The sequence below is a fragment of the Carcharhinus amblyrhynchos genome, unplaced genomic scaffold (genome assembly GCF_965287045.1).
Source record: "Carcharhinus amblyrhynchos unplaced genomic scaffold, sCarAmb.v2.hapA scaffold_55, whole genome shotgun sequence".
NCBI lineage: Eukaryota > Metazoa > Chordata > Chondrichthyes > Carcharhiniformes > Carcharhinidae > Carcharhinus > Carcharhinus amblyrhynchos.
In genome coordinates, this window is record NW_027649796.1 from 188,400 (window position 1) to 208,470 (window position 20,071).

General features: G+C 45.2%; 1 protein-coding gene across 1 annotated transcript in view; it reads right to left on the bottom strand.

The window, feature by feature from the left end:
* LOC145337654 (NACHT, LRR and PYD domains-containing protein 3-like) overlaps positions 1 to 20,071 on the bottom strand; it is an 86,045-nt gene that overhangs the window by 26,621 nt on the left and 39,353 nt on the right. Inside the window, exons 8-9 of the mRNA XM_080182470.1 lie at positions 11,955 to 12,125; positions 4,561 to 4,731 (exon numbers count right to left, since the gene is read on the bottom strand). Of these exons, the coding sequence (XP_080038596.1) occupies positions 4,561 to 4,731; positions 11,955 to 12,125 (342 nt within the window). The remainder of the gene's footprint in view (positions 1 to 4,560; positions 4,732 to 11,954; positions 12,126 to 20,071) is intronic.

Consider the following 20,071-nt stretch of genomic DNA (forward strand, 5'->3'; position numbering starts at 1 on the left):
TTGCCTCAGTATTCACAGTGGAAGCTGATCTGGGAGATTTTGCTACGGATTTGCAGCAGATGGAAAAGATTGAGTATGTGGATATTAAGGAGGAGGATGTGTTAGAACTTTTGAATTTTATCAAGATAGATAAGTCGCCGGGATCAGATGGGATGTACCCCAGGATACTGTGGGAGGCGAGGGAAGTGATTAAAGAGCCCCTGGCGATGATCTTTGCGTCGTCAATGGAGACGGGAGAGGTTCAGGAGGATTGGAGGATTGCGGATGTGGTTCCTATTTTCAAGAAAGGGAACAGAGATAGCCCGGGAAATTACCGACCGGTGAGTCTGACCTCAGTGGTTGGTAAGCTGATGGAGAAGCTTCTGAGGGACAAGATTTACGAGCATTTGGAGAGGGTTGACATGATCAGAAATAGTCAGCATGGTTTTGTCAAGGGCAGGTCGTGCCTTACGAGCCTAGTTGCGTTCTTCAAAAATGTGACTGAACACATTGACGAAGGAAGTGCAGTGGACGTGGTTTACGTGGACTTCAGCAAGGCATTTGATATGGTCCCCCATGCAAGACTTCTTGAGAAGGTGAGAGGGCATGGGATCCAAGGGCCTTTGGCCTTGTGGATCCAGAACTGGCTTGCCTGCAGAAGGCAGAGAGTGGTTGTGGATGGGTCTTTTTCTGAATGGAGGTCAGTCACCAGTGGAGTGCCCCAGGGATCTGTTCTAGGACCCTTGCTGTTTGTCATTTTCATAAATGACCTGGATGAGGAAGTGGAGGGATGGGTAAGTAAGTTCACTGATGACACAAAGGTCGGTGGTGTTGTGGATGGTCTGGAAGGATGTCAAAAGTTGCAGCGGGACATAAATAGGATGCAGGAATGGGCAGAGAAGTGGCAGATGGACTTCAACGCAGATAAATGTGTAGTCGTCCATTTTGGCAGGACCAATGGGATGAACGAGTACACTATCAAGGGCAGGAGTCTTAGTAGTGTTGAAGAGCAGAAGGATCTTGGGGTCCGGGTCCAGAGGACTCTTAAATCGGCCTCGCAGGTGGAGGATGTGGTCAAGAAGGCGTATGGTGTACTGGCCTTCATTAATCGAGGGATTGAGTTTAGGAATCGGGAGGTAATGCTGCAACTTTATAAGACCCTTGTCAGGCCTCACTTGGAGTACTGTGCGCAGTTCTGGTCGCCTCACTATAGGAAGGACGTAGAAGCTATTGAAAGGGTGCAGAGGAGATTTACAAGGATGTTGCCTGGACTGGGAGGCATGCCTTATGAAGTTAGGTTGAGGGAGCTGGGACTCTTTTCCCTGGAGAGACGAAGGTTGAGAGGCGACCTGATAGAAGTTTATAAAATGCTGAGAGGAATAGATAGGGTGGATTCTCAGAGGCTATTTCCCCGGGTTGAAATGGTCGCTACGAGAGGACACAGATTTAAGGTGCGGGGAGGAAAGTACAGAAGTGATGTTAGGGGTAAGTTTTTCACTCAGAGGGTGGGGAGTGAGTGGAATCGGCTGCCGTCAGCGGTGGTGGAGGCGAACTCACTGGGGTCTTTTAAAAGACGTCTGGATGAGTATATGGTATTTAATGGGATTGGGGGTTATAGATAGGTCTATGGATTGGTAGGTGTTGATGTGATCGGCGCAACTCATGGGCCGAAGGGCCTGTTTGTGCTGTAGTGTTCTATGTTCTACATCTTTGCTTCAGTCAGGAGACCAAAACTGTCCACAATACTCCAGGCTGGTCTCAGCAAGGCTGCATATAATTACAGGAGGACATCAACTCAAATCCTCTTAGAATAATAGCTAACATACCACTTGTTATCTTAACTGTTTGCATCTTAGCCATCAGTGCTCATGAACAAGGACATCAAAATATCTTTGGAGTTACTTTAATTTCCAGAAAATTCAATAACCTCACATTTTTCCACCTTGTAGTCTAGCTGGTAAACCTTTGGCCGCTCCCTGAGCCTCTCCACATCTCCTTGAAACATCTTTGCACCCTCCTCACAATTCAGATTTCCACCTAGTTTTCTGTTGTTTGCATATTTGGAAATATTATATTTGATCCCCACATCGATATCATTGATATCGATTCTGAATAGCTGAGACCCAAACACTGATCCCTGCCGTACTCCACTAGTTAGAGGCTGTCAACCCAAAAATAACCCATTTATTCCAACTCCTTGTTTCTGTCCACTAACCAGTTCTCAATCCATGCTGGTATATTTCACCCAATCCCACGTGCTCCAATTTTCTTTAATAACCTCTTGTGTGTGAATCATCCAACTATAGAATCCCTAGTGTAGGAGGAGGTCATTCGGCCCATCGAGACACTCTGACGGAGTATCTTATCAAGATGCTCTGTCCACAACATGACAAATTAACTGGGGCTAATCCACCTAACCTACATATCTTGGGACACTAAGGGCAATTTTACCATGGCCAATCCATTTATCATGCGTATCTTTGGAGCGTGGAAGGAAACCAGTGGAAACACACACCGACACAGGGAGAATGTAGAAACTCCACACAGTCACCCAAGGCTGAAATTGAACCCGGGACCCTGGCGGTGGTGCAACAATGCTAACCACTGTGTCACCGTGCCAGCTTTTCATAAATCCATGTCGGCTCTGTCTAATCCTGCCATTAATTTTGAAGTGTTCTGTTCTCACTTCCTTTATTATAGATTATTATAGGATCTTCCATACTCTCACTGTCAGACTAATAGATCTGCAGTTGCCCGGTTTCCTGTAACCTCACATATTTACACTGCTAATCCTCCTAACCTACACATGTGTGACACTAACAGGCAATTTAGCATGGCCAATCCACCTAACCTGCACATTTTTTGGACTGTGGGAGGGAACAGGAGCAGCCGGAGGAAACCCACACAGACACGGGGAGAACATGAAAACTCCACAGAAAGTAGTCCGAGGCTGGAATGAATCTGGGTCCCTGACGCTGTGAGGCAGCAGTGCCAACCCCGGTGCCACATCTTCACTTAATCTAATACACTCCTTGAATTAGTAACGGCTGGAACACTTCTGCTGCTGTTTTTCAAATGAAAGGAATGCATTTTTGTTGGAAATGCCACACATTTACACATCACCATGTCTAAAACAGCTTGTTTTGTGATTGGCACTGGAATGTGCTTCTCCAGGAAATTACTTGAATACATTCCGTGAACTAATCTTCTATTCAACTTTTGACAATCTGAGCGATTTATACAGTAAATGGAAGAACCCACAGGAGCATTGACCTACAGAGGGATCTGTGTGTACAAATCTACAGATCCATAAAATGGTAACACAGATCGATGAGGTGGTCAAGAAGGCAGATAGCATGCTTGTCTTCATCGACCACAGCATCGAGTATAAAAGTTAACAAGTTATATCACAGCTGTATGAAACTTTAGTTGGTCACATTTGAATATTGGTTGCAGTTCTGTTTGCCACACTACCAGAAGGATGTGGATGCTTTGGAGAGGGTGTAAAGAAGGTTCGCCAGAAAGTAGCCTGATCAAGGAGGATTGAGTTTTGAGGAGAGGTTGGATAAACGCGGATTGTTTTCACTACAAAAAGGGAGGCTGAGGGGTGACCTGATGGAGGTATACACAATTATGAGAGGCATCAATATGGTGGATAGTTAGAAACTTTTCTCCAGGGTGGGATGGTCAGCTACAAGAGGGCACAGGATGAAGGTGAGAGGGGCAAAGTTTAGGGGAGATGTGTGGGGAAGGTTTTCACAGGGTGGTGAGTGCCTGGAATGCACTGCCAATGCAGGTGGTGGAAGCAGGCATATTACCAACGTCCAACATACATCTTTATAGACACGTGAACAAAAGACAAACAGAGGAATAGAATCCGCGAATAGGCAGTAAGTACTGAGTCTGAATAAGGATTAGGAGTCGTCACAGGCTTGGTGGGCCAAAGGGCCTGTTACTGTGACAAATGGTTCTTTGCTCTTCTTTGTATATGAAGATTAAATCACCCATGATTATTGCAGTATGTTTTTACAAGACCCCGTTATTTTTCCTGTAAACTGTGTCAGAGATTCTAAATATTGTTAGGGGCAGTTAAATGATTCCCACAAGTGATCTTTTGAACTTTGTTAATTCTTATCTCTACCCAAACTGATTCTGCATCTTGATCATTGGAACTAAGTTCACCTCTCGCTGCTGTACTGTCATCTGTTACTAACAGCGAGACTCCACCACCATGTCCTGTCCTCCATTTACTGTCATCTATTCACTCTCCCCCCCTTTCACAAATCAATGGATGCTGTGTCCGGGGAGAGCTGTGCACATCTGAGGAGGAGGAGAGAACCTCAGAGGGTGTACCATAACATTATTCCCCCACACCCTCAACATAAGGATCTGTGGGACTGACATCCCATTGCTCAGGGATCAGAGAGAGAAGCAACAGGAGTCAGAGGAAAAGCAGTTTTCCTTCTTCATCACTGACACCAATAGTAATGGGCAGTGTTTTTTATAGAAAGACCAGTGGTGAAATTATATTGTTGAATATTCAGTTATTATAAACACAATCTCACACAGTCTGCTACTTACTGCAGTTTCTGTATTTTACAGTCCAGATTCCTCAGAGCCACAGACAGAAGTTTCACTCCTGAATCTCCCAGTTTATTGTAACCCAGATTCAGATCTATCAGTGAGCGGTTTGTACTGAGAGCAGAGGCCAGGTCCTCGGCACAAGAATCGGTGAGATCATTCTGAGACAGACTGGAGATCAGAGAGAGAAAAATAACAGGAATCAGGGTAAATCCACAGTGTTTTTAAGAATAAGATCATTAACAATAATAATGTACAGCGCGGGACATTCAAGAAACACAATTTCAGTTCACACAGATGGCTAAATTATATTAATGCTGTAAATCTGAAATATGAATAAATATGTTGGAAACTCTCATCAGGACAGATAATATCTGTGAAGAGAGAAACAGATTTAGTTTCAGTTCAATTAGCTAAAATTAGAACTTGGAAGTAGCAGTGAATTAAATTGTTTTAAGTGACAGGGAGCTGGGGATGGGCGGGTGACAAGGAAAGAACAAAATGGAAGTGCCGGAGTGATTAAATGACAAAAAGGATGATGGTGAAAGGGAAGAGCACAGGATTCCCATGTCCTTACCCTGAGTCACAGGGAGGGACATGGGATGGTCAGTGGCTCAGGAATGGAGTGTGTGGTGGGGTTGAAGATGATGAGAGAGAAACCTTTTTCACACTGCCAGTGGTTCGGGCCTGGAATGTACAGCCTGGAAGTGTGGTGGAGGGAGGCTGATTCAAGGCATCACAGAGGGCAGTCGATGAACATTCATAGAACATAGAACACTACAGCACAAACAGGCCCTTCGGCCCACTAGTTGCGCCGATCACTTCTATACCTACCAAGCCATAGAACTATCTGTAACTCCCAATCCCATTAGATCCCATATACTCATCCAGAAGTCTTTTAAAAAGACCCCAGCGAGTTCGCCTCCACCACCACCGACGGCAGCCGATTCCACTCACTCACCACCCTCTGAGTGAAAAACTTACCCCTAACATCTCCTCTGTACTTGCTTCCCAGCACCTTAAACCTGTGTCCTCTCGTAGCGACCATTTCAGCCCTGGGAAATAGCCTCTGAGAATCCACCCTATCTATTCCTCTCAACATTTTATAAACCTCTATCAGGTCGCCTCTCAACCTTCGTCTCTCCAGGGAGAAGAGTCCCAGCTCCCTCAACCTATCCTCATAAGGCATGCCTCCCAATCCAGGCAACGTCCTTGTAAATCTCCTCTGCACCCTTTCAATAGCTTCCACATCCTTCCTATAGTGAGGTGACCAGAACTGCGCACAGTACTCCAAGTGGGGTCTGACAAGGGTCCTATAAAGTTGCAGCATTACCTCCCAACTCCTAAACTCAATCCCTCGATTAATGAAGGCCAGTACACCATACGCCTTCTTGACCACATCCTCCACTTGCAAGGCCGATTTAAGAGTCCGGTGGACCCGGACCCCAAGATCCCTCTGCTCTTCAACACAGCTAAGACTCCTACCATTGATATTGTATTCCTTCATCCCGTTGGTCCTGCCAAAATGGACCACTACACATTTATCTGCGTTGAAGTCCATCTGCCACTTCTCCACCCAGTCTTCCATCCTATCTATGTCCCGCTGCAACTTCTGACATCCTTCCAGACTATCCACAACACCACAAAGACACAAGGAGAAGGCAGAAGAATGAGACAAATTCCTAATAATTGTTTGGTGATCCGGTGCAGACACATTTCACCTCGTGGTGCTCTGCAATAATTCTGTGAAGATAATGGTTGGAAATGTATCGATATTTTAACTGGAAGCTGGTGATGTTGCAGTGTTAACAGGGTTAGATAATTTAGCCAGTGTCCACTAAGGGCCATTGGTATCTCTCTCAGGTAGAATCACAGAATTGTTAAAGAGCAGAAGGAGGCCATTCGGCCCACACTGTCTGCACTGACTCTCTGAATCAGCAACTTACTAAGTGTCATTCCCCCAAATTCTCCCCGTAACCCTGCACATTCTTCCTTTTCAGATAATAATCCAATTCCTTTTGGAAATTTTCAACTGAACGTGTCTCCACCACACTCTCAGACAGTGAATTCCAGCCGTTAACCACTCGCTGCAGGAGAAGTCCCGGTTCAGGCAATGCTGGCACCAGCAGCAATTTCATAGGCAGCAGCTCTGGAGAGAGCAGTGAGGAAGGCCTGGTTACTGAACACAGGGCTGAAATAGGAGGAGGAAGATTAAACTCAATTCAATGATGTACTTGGCAACACTCGTGTTCCCCAAGGCTGCGTGAGTTTGGAGCAAATTTCTGTTCTCTCAGGACTGGAGAGTATCTGCCACATCAATCCAAGTATATCGGGATGGAGATTGCCGGAGACCTGAGCAGGCGTGGGTTATATGGTTGCAGTGAGGCAAAAGGATGAATAACTTGCTTTGTTCTGACAAGGTGGTGAAGCATCTCACAGCATGTAAACTGAGGCATACGTGGTTGAATGAGAATGAAAGTGAAACTGTAGAAAGACCATCCCCACACAGACACTGGCAATGTCTAGACAGCAGCATCAACTGTCAGAGACAAATCACCATCTATCTTCAGAGCTCTGGTTAGATAACTCTTGCACTGTGAGAATGGAATGGTCACAGGCAAGAGGCTTTCCCTGTGTAGACATGTTGGTCAGTCAGGTTGTCGCCAGCAGAGGCTTGTGTCTTTGATGGAAGAGTAACAATGGAACTTTATGTGTCTGTAGAAGAGAGCACAAAACGCCAGAAAAATGAACTGAAAATGGTGACAGCGTCCAGATCTTGTAATCCTTACACCTAGAATTAGAAGTGCTGGAGCTGGGGGAACAGCTGACAGGGTGGAAAGTCACTGTTTAGGATATTTGTTGTGGAGCTGACGGAAGTGGTCGAATGATGGGTGCAGGAGATTCTCTTGTACCCGCAACACAGAGTGAGTGTGCCCACCTGTTTTGGGGCCACTGCTGTTTGTCATTTTTATAAATTACCTCAACGAGGGTGTAGAAGGATGGGTTAGTAAATTTGCTGACAACACCAAAGTCGGAGGAGTTGTAGACAGTGAGAATGGATGTTACAGTTTGCAGAGGGACTTAGATAAGCTGCAGAGCTGGGCCGAGAGGCGGCAGATGGAGTTTAATACGGAAAAGTGTGAGGTGATTCACTTTGGTAAGAGTAACAGGAGTACAGAATATAGAGCTAATGGAAGGACTCTTAGTAGTGTGGATGAGCAGAAAGATCTCGAGGTACATGTGCATTGCTCCCTGAAAGTTGGCACCCAGGTTGATAGGGTTGTTAAGAAGGCGTACGGTGTGTTAGCTTTTATTGGTAGAGGGATTGAATTTTGGAGCCGTGAGGCCATGTTACAACTGTATACAACTCTGGTGTGGCCGCACTTGGTGTACAGTTCTGGTCGCCACATTATAAGAAAGATATGGAAGCATTGGAAAGGGTGCAGAGGAGGTTTACCAGGATGTTGCCTGGTATGGTGGGAAGGCCTTAAGAGGAAAGGCTGAGGGACTTGAGGTTATTTTCGTTGGAGAGAAGAAGATTAAGAGGTGACCTAATTGAGGCATACAAGATGATCAGAGGGTTAGATAGCGTGGACAGTGAGAGCCTTTTTCCTCAGATGGTGATGGCTAACACGAGGGGACATAGCTTTAAATTAAGGGGTGGTAGTTATAGGACAGATGTCAGGGGTAGGTTCTTTACTCAGAGGGTAGTAAGGGTATGGAGTGCCCTGCCTGTAGCAGTTGTGGACTCGTCAACTTTAAGGGTGTTCAAATGGTCAGTGGATAGACATATGGATAATATTGGAATAGTTTAGGTTAGAGGGTCATTAGATTGGTTCCACTGGTCGGCGCAACATCGAGGGCCAAAGGGCCTGTACTGCGCTGTAACGTTCTATGTTCTATCGCCAGTCACATGGAACCAGCTGAAGTACTTGTTGGAATGTACACTGAATTATAACTATTGCTTTAAGAAATATATTGAGGACTGAAGGATATTGAATTTGATGATCAGCCATGAACAAAATGAATGGAGGAGCAGGCTCGAAGGGCCGAATGGCCGACTCCTGCTTCTAGTTTCTATTTTAATCATGTTTCTATGCAGGTTATGTTGTCCGCACCATGCTATCTGTAGCCAGTTTCCTTTATTGTTACTGAAACAGTATAATTAGCATCATGTTGATTTTAATCTGAAGTAATGCAGTGTTCTGTTGTTTCAGTGTTCCCCTGGGATGGCAGAGTAGAGCTTGATTGCGGGTGATTGACAGGTTATGTCATGTGACTGAGGGACAGCTATTTTTCACAGAGCATTCTAGTTTTTATTCTGCTTTCAGAAGCTGCTTGAAGTTAAGACAAACAGCAGTGCTGTTTCCCTCTCTGAAGTTGGAGTTTTTGCTGTTGAAGTGTTGCTGTGTTGGAAGCTGTCAGAGACTGGGGTTACCTCTCTGCGATTGGGCTGCTCAGAGGCTAAATCCTTCTCTGAAAACAATTGTCGGTTGGCTGTCTGGAAGTGTTAAAAAGCTGGAAATCAGCAACACGTGAACATACTTGTTTTTGTGCTAACTAATGTTGGAGAAGGGTGTATGTCTGTGGGTATTGCTTTACATTGGAACAACAGAGATAGCTGGCTGTTAAGAGTTATACTGTGTCATATTTAAGCCTTGCAATTGGGAAAGTTATGCTAATTTTTGTTGTTAGATTCTAACTGCGTTCTTAAATAAATTGTATTTGACAAAAGCATCCTAGTGGGTCACTTGATTCATACCTGGAGTGAAACACCTCAAGCTCATCAATGCCAAAATCAAATGTAACACCAAAGGTCCAGGCTAACTTTACAAAACACCTTGGAGTTTCTGGCCTGCGTCTTAACAATTGCCTCCATTCAGTCTTTCCTCTTCCTCACAAATCAAGGATTGTGAGACTGGGTGACATCTGTCCCCCTGAAAGCATGTGAATGGGTCCTCAGAGTCACCGTCACATTATTCCCCTACACCCAGGGCACAAAAATCAATGTGACTGACATTCCATTGCATTGGGATCTGAGAGAGAGAAATAACAGAGGTTAGTGAAAATTCAGGTTCTGATTCATAACTTCCAATCCCTGGGCCTTTATAGAGGTTTTCAGCACAGAAAGAGGCCCTTCGGCCCACCGTGTCTGTGTCAGCCATCAAGCACCAATCTATTCTAATCCATTACCAACACTTGCTCCATAGTCTTGTACGCTGCGGCATTTCAAGTGCTTGTCTGAATGCTTCTTAAATGTTGAGAGTGTTCCTGACTCCACCACCCTTTCAGACAGTGAGATCCAGATTCCCGCTACCCTCTGGGTGAAAAAACATTTCCACAGAACCAGAGAATCCCCACTGTGCAGAAGGCTCCCAATCGTCCCATCCACTCTACACTGACTCTCCGAAGATGCATCTTAACCAGGCCCACACAACTGCTTATCACTGGACATTTACCATGGCAAATCCACCAAAACTACACATCTTAGGACACTAAGGGATAATTTAACATGGTCGATCCACCTAACCTACACATCTTTGGACTGTGGGAGGAAACCAGAGTACCTGACAGAAACCCGCACACACGGGGAGAACGTGCAAACTCCACAGGCAGTCACCAGAGGCCAGAATTAAACAAAGGTCCCTGATGTTGAGAGGCAGCAATGCTAAACACTGAGCCAACTTCAATTCTCCTCTCAAACTCCTGTTCAATGCCTTAAATCAATACAACTGGCTATTCACCCCTAAAACAAAAGAGAAAGATTTCTTTCTATAATTTGATAGAACTCCACATGGTTGTCCCCCAGCTTTCTCTGAGTAAAACACCAGGAGCATTGACATACAGAGGGATCTGTGTGTACTTGTCCACTGATCCCTGAAAGTGGCAACACAGGTGAATAACTTGGTCAACAAGGCACGCAGCATGCTCGCTTCATTGGTGACGGCATCGAATGTAGAAGTTGGCAAGTTATGTTTCAGCTGTATTAAACTTTAGTTAGGCCCAATATGGAATATTGTGTGCAGTGCTGATCGCCAGACAACCAGAAGGATGTGGATGCTTTGGAGAAGGTGCAAAGAAGGTTTACAAGGATGTTGCCTGGTCTGGTTAAGGTATGAAGAGAAGTTGGATAAACTCGGATTGTTTTCACTGGAAAGACAGAGGCTGAGGGGTGACCTGATAGAGGCAAATATATGGTTGATAGTTGGAGTCTCTTTTCCCCAGGGTGAAAAGGTCAACTACAGGACGGGACAGTTTGAAGGCAAGAGGGGGAAAGTTTAGAGGAGATGTGCAGGGAAAGTTTTCACAGAGGGTGGTGGGTGCCTCGAATGTGCAGCCAGAGAAGTTGACAGAAGCAGGCACGTTCCCAATGTTCAAGGTTTATCTTGATAGGAACATGAACGGGAGATGAACAGAGGAACAGAAACAGGTAATGAGCAACAAGTACTGGGTCTGAATAAGAATGAGTCACCACCACAGGCTTGGTGGGCCGAAGGGCCTGTTACTGTGCTGTCTGGCTCTTTGTTCTTCTTTGTACATGAATGTTAAAAATCACCTGTGATTATTGAAGGATTTTTTTTTTGCAAGACCCAATTATTTCTCCTTTGTACTGCATCGGAGGATATTCTGAATATTGTTAGGGGCCTATAAATGATTCCCACAAATGATCTTTTAACTTTGTTAATTCTTATCTGTACCCAAGCTGATTCTGCACCTTGATTATTTGAACTAAGTTGATCTCTCTCTACTTACCTTCATCTGTTACTAACAGTGAGACTCCACCACCATGTCCTGTCCTCCATTTACTGTCATCTATTCACTCTCCACGTTTCACAAATCAGTGGATGCTGTGTTCGTGGAGAGCTGTGCACATCTGAAGAGGAGGAGGACCTCAGAGTGTGTACTGTAACTTTATCCCCCCACATCCTCGACATAAGGATTTGTGGGAAAATTGCTTAGCAGTAAGAGAGAAGCAAGGGGAGTTAGAGGAAAAGCAGTTTTCCTCATTCATAACTGACGCCAATCATAATGCAGTAAGAAGTCTCACAACACCAGGTTAAATTCCAGCAAATTTATTTGAGAGTAAACCCACAAGCTTTCAGAACGCTGTTCCTTCGTCAGGTATGTGGAAAGATCCATCAGAACTTACCACTCACCTGACAAAGGAACAGTGTTCCGAAAGCTTGTGGGTTTACTATCAAATAAACTTGTTAGACTTTAACCTGGTGTTGTAAGACTTCTTACTGTGTTTGCCCCAGTCCAACACCGGCATCTCCACATCATGGCCAATACTAATGGGCAGTATTTTTTTTTAAATACAAATACCAGCGGTGAAATTATATTGTTGAATATTCAGTTATTATAAACACAATCTCACACAGTCTGCTACTTACTGCAGTTTCTGTATTTTACACTCCGGATTCCTCAGAGCCACAGACAGCCGTTTCACTCCTGAATCTCCCAGTTTATTGTCACCCAGATTCAGATCTATCAGTGAGCGGTTTGTACTGAGAGCAGAGGCCAGGTCCTCGGCACAAGAATTGGTGAGATTATTACTTTTCAGACTGGAGATCAGAGAGAGAAAAATAACAGGAATCAGGGTAAATCCACAGTGTTTTTAAGAATAAGATCATTAACAATAATAACGTACAGCACGGGACATTCAAGAAACACAACTTCAGTTGATACAGAAGGCAAAATTATATTAATGCTGTAAATCTGAAAAATGAATAAATATGTTGGAAACTCGCATCAGGTCAGGCAATATCTGTGAAGAGAGAAACAGATTTAGTTTCAGTTCAATTAGCAAAACTTCGAACTTGGAAATAGAACATAGAACATAGAACATTACAGCGCAGAACAGGCCCTTCGGCCCACGATGTTGCGCCGACCAGTTACAAAAACAATGACCCACTAGCCTATACCAATCCCTTTTCGTCCATAAACCTATCCAGAGATCTCTTAAACGCCCCCAAACTAGACGCATCTACAACTGCAGCAGGCAGGGCATTCCAATCCCTCACCACCCGCTGGGTAAAGAACCTACCCCTGACATCCATCCTGTAGCTACCCCCCCTTAATTTAAAGTCATGCCCCCTCGTGCTAGCTTTCTCCATCCGAGGAAAAAGGCTATCACTATCCACCCTATCTAAACCTCTAATCATCTTATATGTTTCAATAAGATCCCCTCTTAGCCGCCTTCTTCCCAACGAAAACAACCCTAGATCCCTCAGTCTCTCCTCATAGGACCTCCCCACCATACCAGGCAACATCCTAGTAAACCTCCTCTGCACCCTCTCCAACGCCTCCACATCCTTCTTGTAATGCGGGGACCAGAACTGCACACAGTACTCCAAGTGCGGCCGCACTAGAGTAGTGTACAGTTGCAACATTACACTGCGACTCCTAAATTCAATCCCCCTACCAATAAACGCCAAGACACCGTACGCCTTCTTGACAACCTTATCTACTTGATTCCCAACTTTCAGGGATCTATGTACACACACACCTAGATCCCTCTGTTCATCCACACTATTCAAAGTCCTCCCGTTAGCCCTATACTCGACACATCTGTTGCTCCTACCAAAGTGAATTACCTCACACTTCTCCGCATTAAATTCCATCCGCCACCTCTCGGCCCAGCTCTGCAACCTATCTAAGTCTCCCTGCAGACTATGACACCCTTCCTCACAATCTACCACACCTCCAACCTTGGTGTCATCAGCAAATTTACTAATCCACCCAACTATACCCTCATCCAGATCATTAATAAAAATTACAAACAACAGTGGCCCCAAAACAGATCCCTGAGGCACACCACTCGTAACTGCACTCCATGATGAATATTTACCATCCACCACCACCCTCTGTCTCCTATCTGATAGCCAATTCCTGATCCAACTTCCTAGATTACCCACAATCCCATACATCTGCATTTTCTGCAGAAGCCTACCATGGTGAACCTTATCGAACGCCTTACTAAAATCCATGTATACCACGTCAACTGCCTTACCCCCATCCACCTCTTTGGTCACCTTCTCAAAAAACTCAATAAGGTTAGTAAGGCACGACCTACCTGCTACAAAACCATGCTGACTATTTCTAATCAATTCATTACACTCCAAATAACTATAAATCCTATCCCTAATAATTTTTTCTAAAACCTTGCCCATAGCAGTGAATTAAATTGTTTAAAGTGACAGGGAGCTGGGGATGGGCGGGTGATAAGGAGTTGAAGATGATGAGAGAGAAACCTTTTTCACACTGCCAGTGGTTCGGGTCTGGAATTACAGCTGGGAAGTGTGATGGAGGGAGGCTGGATCGAAACAGTCAAAAAGGAATTAGATGATTATTTGAACAGAAACATTGAGCGAGGATACGAGAAAAAGGCTGGAGAATGACACAAATTCCTAATGCTAATTTGGTGAGCTAGTACAGACACGATGGGCCAAATGGCCTCATTGTGCACCGTAACAATTCTGTGAAGATAATGGTTGGAAATGTATCGATATTTCAACTGGGAGTTGGTGGTGTTGCCGTGTGGACAGTGTTAGTAGCCATTGGCCTCAATGAAATGTTAATATTTCTCTCCAATAGAGAGAGACAATTTGTTACATGTAGATTCAGAGGTACAACTTCGTAAGAACGGGGCACTGGGAGGAGATGGGACTCCATGAACCCCACAGCCGGTACGAGGACCAAACCCTCAACATTAGCATCATTCCACATCACATTCCAGACACCAAACCAACTGAACTAACCAACTCCACACAGAACCAGAACGGACACATTAATATCTGACAGGTTAGGGGAATCCGTCCACTCAGGCAGCACAGGCAGAATCACAGAATTGTTACAGAGCAGAAGGAGGCCATTCGGCCCATTGTGTCTGCACTGACTCTCCAAATGAGCAACTCACTAAGTGTCATTTCCTCACCTTCCCCCAAAACCTTGTGTATTCCAGAGTTTAACCACTGGCTGCAGGGGAAGATCCCATTCAGGCAAAGCTGGCACCAAATTTAAAGGCAGCCAGCAGCACTTTTAAAGGCTCTGAAGGGAGCAGTGAGGGAGCCCTGGTTAATGAACAAAGGCAGAAGGCAGATTAAACCCAATTCACTGACACTACGCTGGAAATGTTCAAGAGTATATTGGTTTGGAGGGAAGTTCTGTTCCCTCAGGACTGGAGGAGACCTGTCACATCAAAGTGTTAGATTTGTTTGTGACAGAGCACTTTGGAGAGAGTGACCACAATTTTGTGTCTTTCATTATTGCAATAACGAGGAATAGGACCATACGGTAGGGCAAGGTTTATAATTGGGACAGGGGTAATTGTCATGCGATAAGGCAAGAATTAGCGAGAATACGATGGGAACAGATACTCTCAGGGAAAGGCACAAATGAAAAGTGGTGTTTATCCAAGGAACAAATACTGTGTGTCCTTGATCGGTATGTCCCTGTCAGGTAGAGAGGAAATGGCCGAGAGAGGGAACCATGGTTCACAAAAGAGGTTGAAAAAGGAAGCGTATGTAAGGATGAGAAAACAAGGTTCAGTTGTGTCACTTGAGGGTTACAAGGTAGCAAGGAATGAGCTAAACAAAAAAGGCTTAGGAGAGCTAGGATGGAGTATGAGAAGTCATTGGCGGGTCGGATCAACAAAAACCCCAAGGTTTTTTACAATAATGTGAGAGCTAAAAGAGTGACCAGGGTGAGGTTAGGGCTGGTCAAGGATAGTAGTGGGAACTTGTGCATGGAGCGAGAAGAGATAGGAGAGACGATGAATGAATACTTTTCTTCAGTGTTCATTAAGGAGAGGGGCCATTTTTTTGAGGATGAGATTGTGACACAGGCTGATAGGCTGGAGGAGGTAGATGTTCTATATTAGCAATTTTGAAAAACTTGAGTATCGATAAGTCCCCTAGGCCAGATAGAATATTTCCTAGGATACTTTGCGAGGCAATGGATGAGATTGCAGAGCATTTGGCTTTGATCTTTGTGTTCTCACTGTCCATGGGGATTGTGCCAGAGGACTGCAGAGTGACGAATGTTGCTCCTCTGTTCAAGAGAGGAAATAAATTGACCCTGGTAATTATAGGCCGGTTAGTCTTACTTCTGAGGTCGGTAAGTTAATTGAAAATGTCCTGGGGGATAGGATTTATGACTATTTGGAAAGATGCAGCTTAATCCGAGATAGCCTCACAAATCTGATTGAATCCTTTGAGGAGGTAACTAAGTGTGTAGATGAAGGTAGAACAGTTGATGTTTTATACATGGAATTTAGTAAGGCGTTTGGTCAACTCATGAAGAAAGCTGGGAGGTGTGGGCTAGAGGAAAATTTGGCCAATTGGATAAGTAACTGGCTACTCATTGAAGACAGAGGGTGGTGGTGGATGGAAAATTTTCAGAGTGGAGACCAGTCATCAGCAGTGTACCACAGGGATCAGTGCTGGGTCTTCTACTATTTGTGATTTTTATCAATGACATGGAGGAGGAGGCTGAAGGGTGGGTCAGTAAATGTCCTGATGAATGGTGGAGTAGTGGATGAGGTGGAGGGCTCTTGCAGGCTGCAAAGAGACATTGATAGGATGCAAAGCTGGATGGAAAAATGGCAGATGGAGTTTAAGACTAATAAGTGTGAGGGGATTCATTTTGGTAGGATAAATTTGAATGCAGACTACAAGGTCAACGGCAGGGTTCTGAGGAACGTGGAGGAACAGAGAGATCTTAGGGTTCATATCCACAGATCTCAAGTGGATAGAGCCGTGAAGAAGGCCTATAGTGTGTTAGCGTTTATTAACAGGGGGTTTGAGTTTAAGAGCTGTGGGGTTATGCTGCAACTACACTGGACGTTGGTAAGACCACATTTGGAACATTGTGTGCAGTTCTAGTTACCTCACTATAAGAAGGATGTGGAAGCATTGGAGAGAGTGCAGAAGAGATTTATCAGATGGTGCCTTGTTTGGAGGGTAGGTCTTATGAGAAAAAGTTGAGGGAGCTGGGGCTTTTCTCTTTAGGGTGGAGAAGGATGAGAGGCAACTCAATAGAGGTTTATAAGATGATGAGGTGACTAGATAGAGCATATGTTCAGACACTATTTCCTCGGGTGGATGTAGCTGTGACTGGTGAGCAGAACTATAATATTCATAGTGGGAGATATAGGAGGGATGTTCAAGGAAGGTTCTTTACTCAGAGTGGTTGGGGTGTGGAATGGACTGCCCGCTGTGATAGTGGAGTCGGACACTTTAGGAACTTTCAAGCTGTTATTGGATAGGCACCTGGAGGACATCTGAATTAAAGGGAATGTGATAGCTTGATCTTGGTTTTAGACAAAGTTCGGCACAACATCAAGGACCCAATGTCCTGTACTGCTATACGTTCTATGTTCTAACCTATACAAGTCTGGATAGAAACTGCCGAGGGCCAGAGCAGGCAGCACGTGGCTGCAGTGAGGCAAAAGGATCAATAACCTGCTATGTTCTGACAAGGTGAGCGTTAAACTTACAGGCTGATATGTGAATAAGGATGGAAGAGAAATTGTGGAAAGAACATCTCCACCCAGACACTGGCAATGTCCAAACAGCAGCATCAATCTTCAGGAACATGTCAGCCTCTCTGTGAAGGGTTCCGGTCAGTCAGAGATGACTGCTGTACTGCCCACACTGAGTGACCATCCTGGTGGTCCCATGATGGGCAGTCTGGCAGCACCATAGGCTTGTGTGTGTCTTTGATGGGTGAGTAACAATGGAAATTTATGTGCTTGTAGAAGAGGGCACAGAGCGTCAGAGAAGGAGTCAAGAGTGAGAGTGTCTGGATTGTGTCATCCTTATGCCAATGGAAGATGAAATGCTGGAACTGGGAGACCTGGAGGCTGGGTGGGCAATCGCTGATGGTGAGATGGGTTGTGGATCCAGAGAGAGAGTGAGTGAGTGACGGGCACAGGAGAGACTCTGCTGCTGAGTCCAAAACCTGGTGCTTGTGTGTTCACCATTGGTCACATGGAGCTCTGGGTTAGGAACAGTCTCCAGGACATGTTGGAATGTGCATTACCCTCTAACATTCTTCACTCTCTCACACCAAACATCACCTGCTGCGAGAGGGAAACAAGTGTCTACCTCGGAAGAAGAGGAGGGTTCACACAGGGTGCTCTGTCACACTATTCCCCATAACCTCCACCAGAGAACATACTGCCTCACACGATTAGCAAAGGGGTTACAATCTGGCAGCACAGGACAGCACACACAAACCCGAGCAGCTGATGGAGGCAGCAATAGCTGAGTTCACTCACACTTCGAGGGGTGAGGACATTACCAGCTTGTGGAAGGTGAAATGTGACTGGAGTCTTTAACAATGCAGCAGATACTGGAGCTGCAGTGTAAGGTATTTTAACATCCGGTGGAGTTTCCAAAGGTTCTGTGTATCCATACACAAAGGATGGAGGAGTCAATCCAGACCAGCAGTGTTACCATGTCTCAGGTATGAGCACAAATAACATCCTCCACAGAGAGATTGGTGACCTTCATGGAGAGTCACATCCAGCCTATCACCCACTGGAGACACACAGAGACCGGCTTGTTATCACCACCTCCATGAGCTCTGTGAAACAGTGGCTGGACGAGAGGAGAAAATGCGTCTGGAGTCACTGTCAGGACCCTCACTCCTCAGCTGAACAGGGAGGGTCCAGTTTGCCCTGAATGGATATAGCATTAACTGCCTGCAGCATCTGGGGGCTCCTCTCAGGATGGCCCTGGTGTGGGCAGTGGGTCCTCTTCTGCTCTGACCATGACACAAGCACCTCATGAGCTATGATAACAAGGACAATTCCAGTATCTGTGCAGGTGACCCGCAGTCGGTCAGATCCTTCCAGGACTCAAAATCCAAGGACAAAGACCACAGTCGTCGAAATTCCCAGAGGAGAGAGGTAAAGGTCCTGCCTGTAGCTCAGTGGGAAGTGTGGGGATGGCTGTGATTGTCATGGTAGGGTTGCCTCCTTGGGTTTCACAGGGTTGTACTTTGTTGTTTGTTGGTCACCTTGTTATGCATGTGTTTTTAATAAATTCAGAGATGGCGCACTACTAAAACAATCCTTCACCACATTAATGGGTCTTCCACGGTCCCTGGGAATGAGAGATGAGAAATATCACATTGAATGAGGTGAATACATTTCCAATGTCTTTGTCTCATGTGATGATGGCTCCAGAGAAATGGTAGAACATTCACAGAAACAGCAACGGGGAGTACAAGGTGGAAGATGTGGAAGATTTATTACATTGAATGGCCGTGTGAGTAAGACTCATGCAAACCATATCTGTAATAATTAATCTCCATCCTCCCTGATACATATCCCATGGTCCCTGGCCTGTGGTCCACGGGGTTCCTCATCATGAAGCATCTGGTCAATATCGCACTTGTTCAAAATCACACTTTGTTCAAAGCTTCTCCACTCTAACTCCAGGTTGTATAGAGCACAGCACAACACCAGGATATTTGAGACTCTTGCTGGGTATATTGAATAGTTCCACCAGATCCATCTTTAGAAGCCCTCTGGCCTGCTCAATGGTCACTCATGCTGCCCTGTAGCAGCTGTTGTATCTCTCCTCTGTAACTGTCTTTGGGTTACACACAGGCACAATTACCCATTCTTTCAGTGGGTAATAAATTTATTAATTCTTCATTAGGTTGATGGTGTCATGGGCAATGTCAACACATCCAGCAAATCCCCAATTGCCCTTGGGAAGGGGGTGGTGAGCCATCTTCTTAAATTCTGCAGCCATCCGGTACAATGCTGGTAGGAAGGGACATCCAGGATTATGATCCCATAGTAATGATGGCAAAGCAATATTTTCCAAAGGCAGGATGTTGTGTGGATTGGAAAGGAATCTGAAGCTGGTTGGTGTTCCAGTCTTCTGATATCCTTGTCCATCCAGGTGATAGATAGCATGTTCCAAACATGTGCTGTCTCAGGAAATTTGGTGAGTTGCTACAATCCACCTTGTATGTGATACACACTGCTGGCACTGTGTGTCAGTGATGGAGAGAGTCAATGTTTAATTTGGTGGATGGCCTGCTGATCCATTCAGCTCCTCTGACACAGATCAGCTTCTTGAATATTTCTGAAGCTGCACTAATTCCAGCAAGATGAGAAAATCCCATCACACTGCTGACTTGTGCCTTGTTGACAGAGAACAAGCATTTGTGAGACAGGAGGTGAGTTGCTCATCGCTGAATTCCCAGGCCTTGGAGCCACAGTGTTTACAGTTCAGTGTCTGTTCAATAGTCCCAGTGTGCCCCCACCACTCAGTGATGGTGCTGCCATTCAATGTAAAGGGAATATGGTTTTGATTCCCTTCTTTTGGAGGTGGTCTTTCCCTGGCATTTATGTCGTGAAACATTACTTGCCATTTATCAGGTTAAGCCTGAACGTTCTTCAGCCCCGAGCTCCGATGAAAAGCCATCCAGATTCGAAGGGTTCGCTGTTCTCTCTCCACAGAAGCTGTCAGACATGCTGGGATTTTCC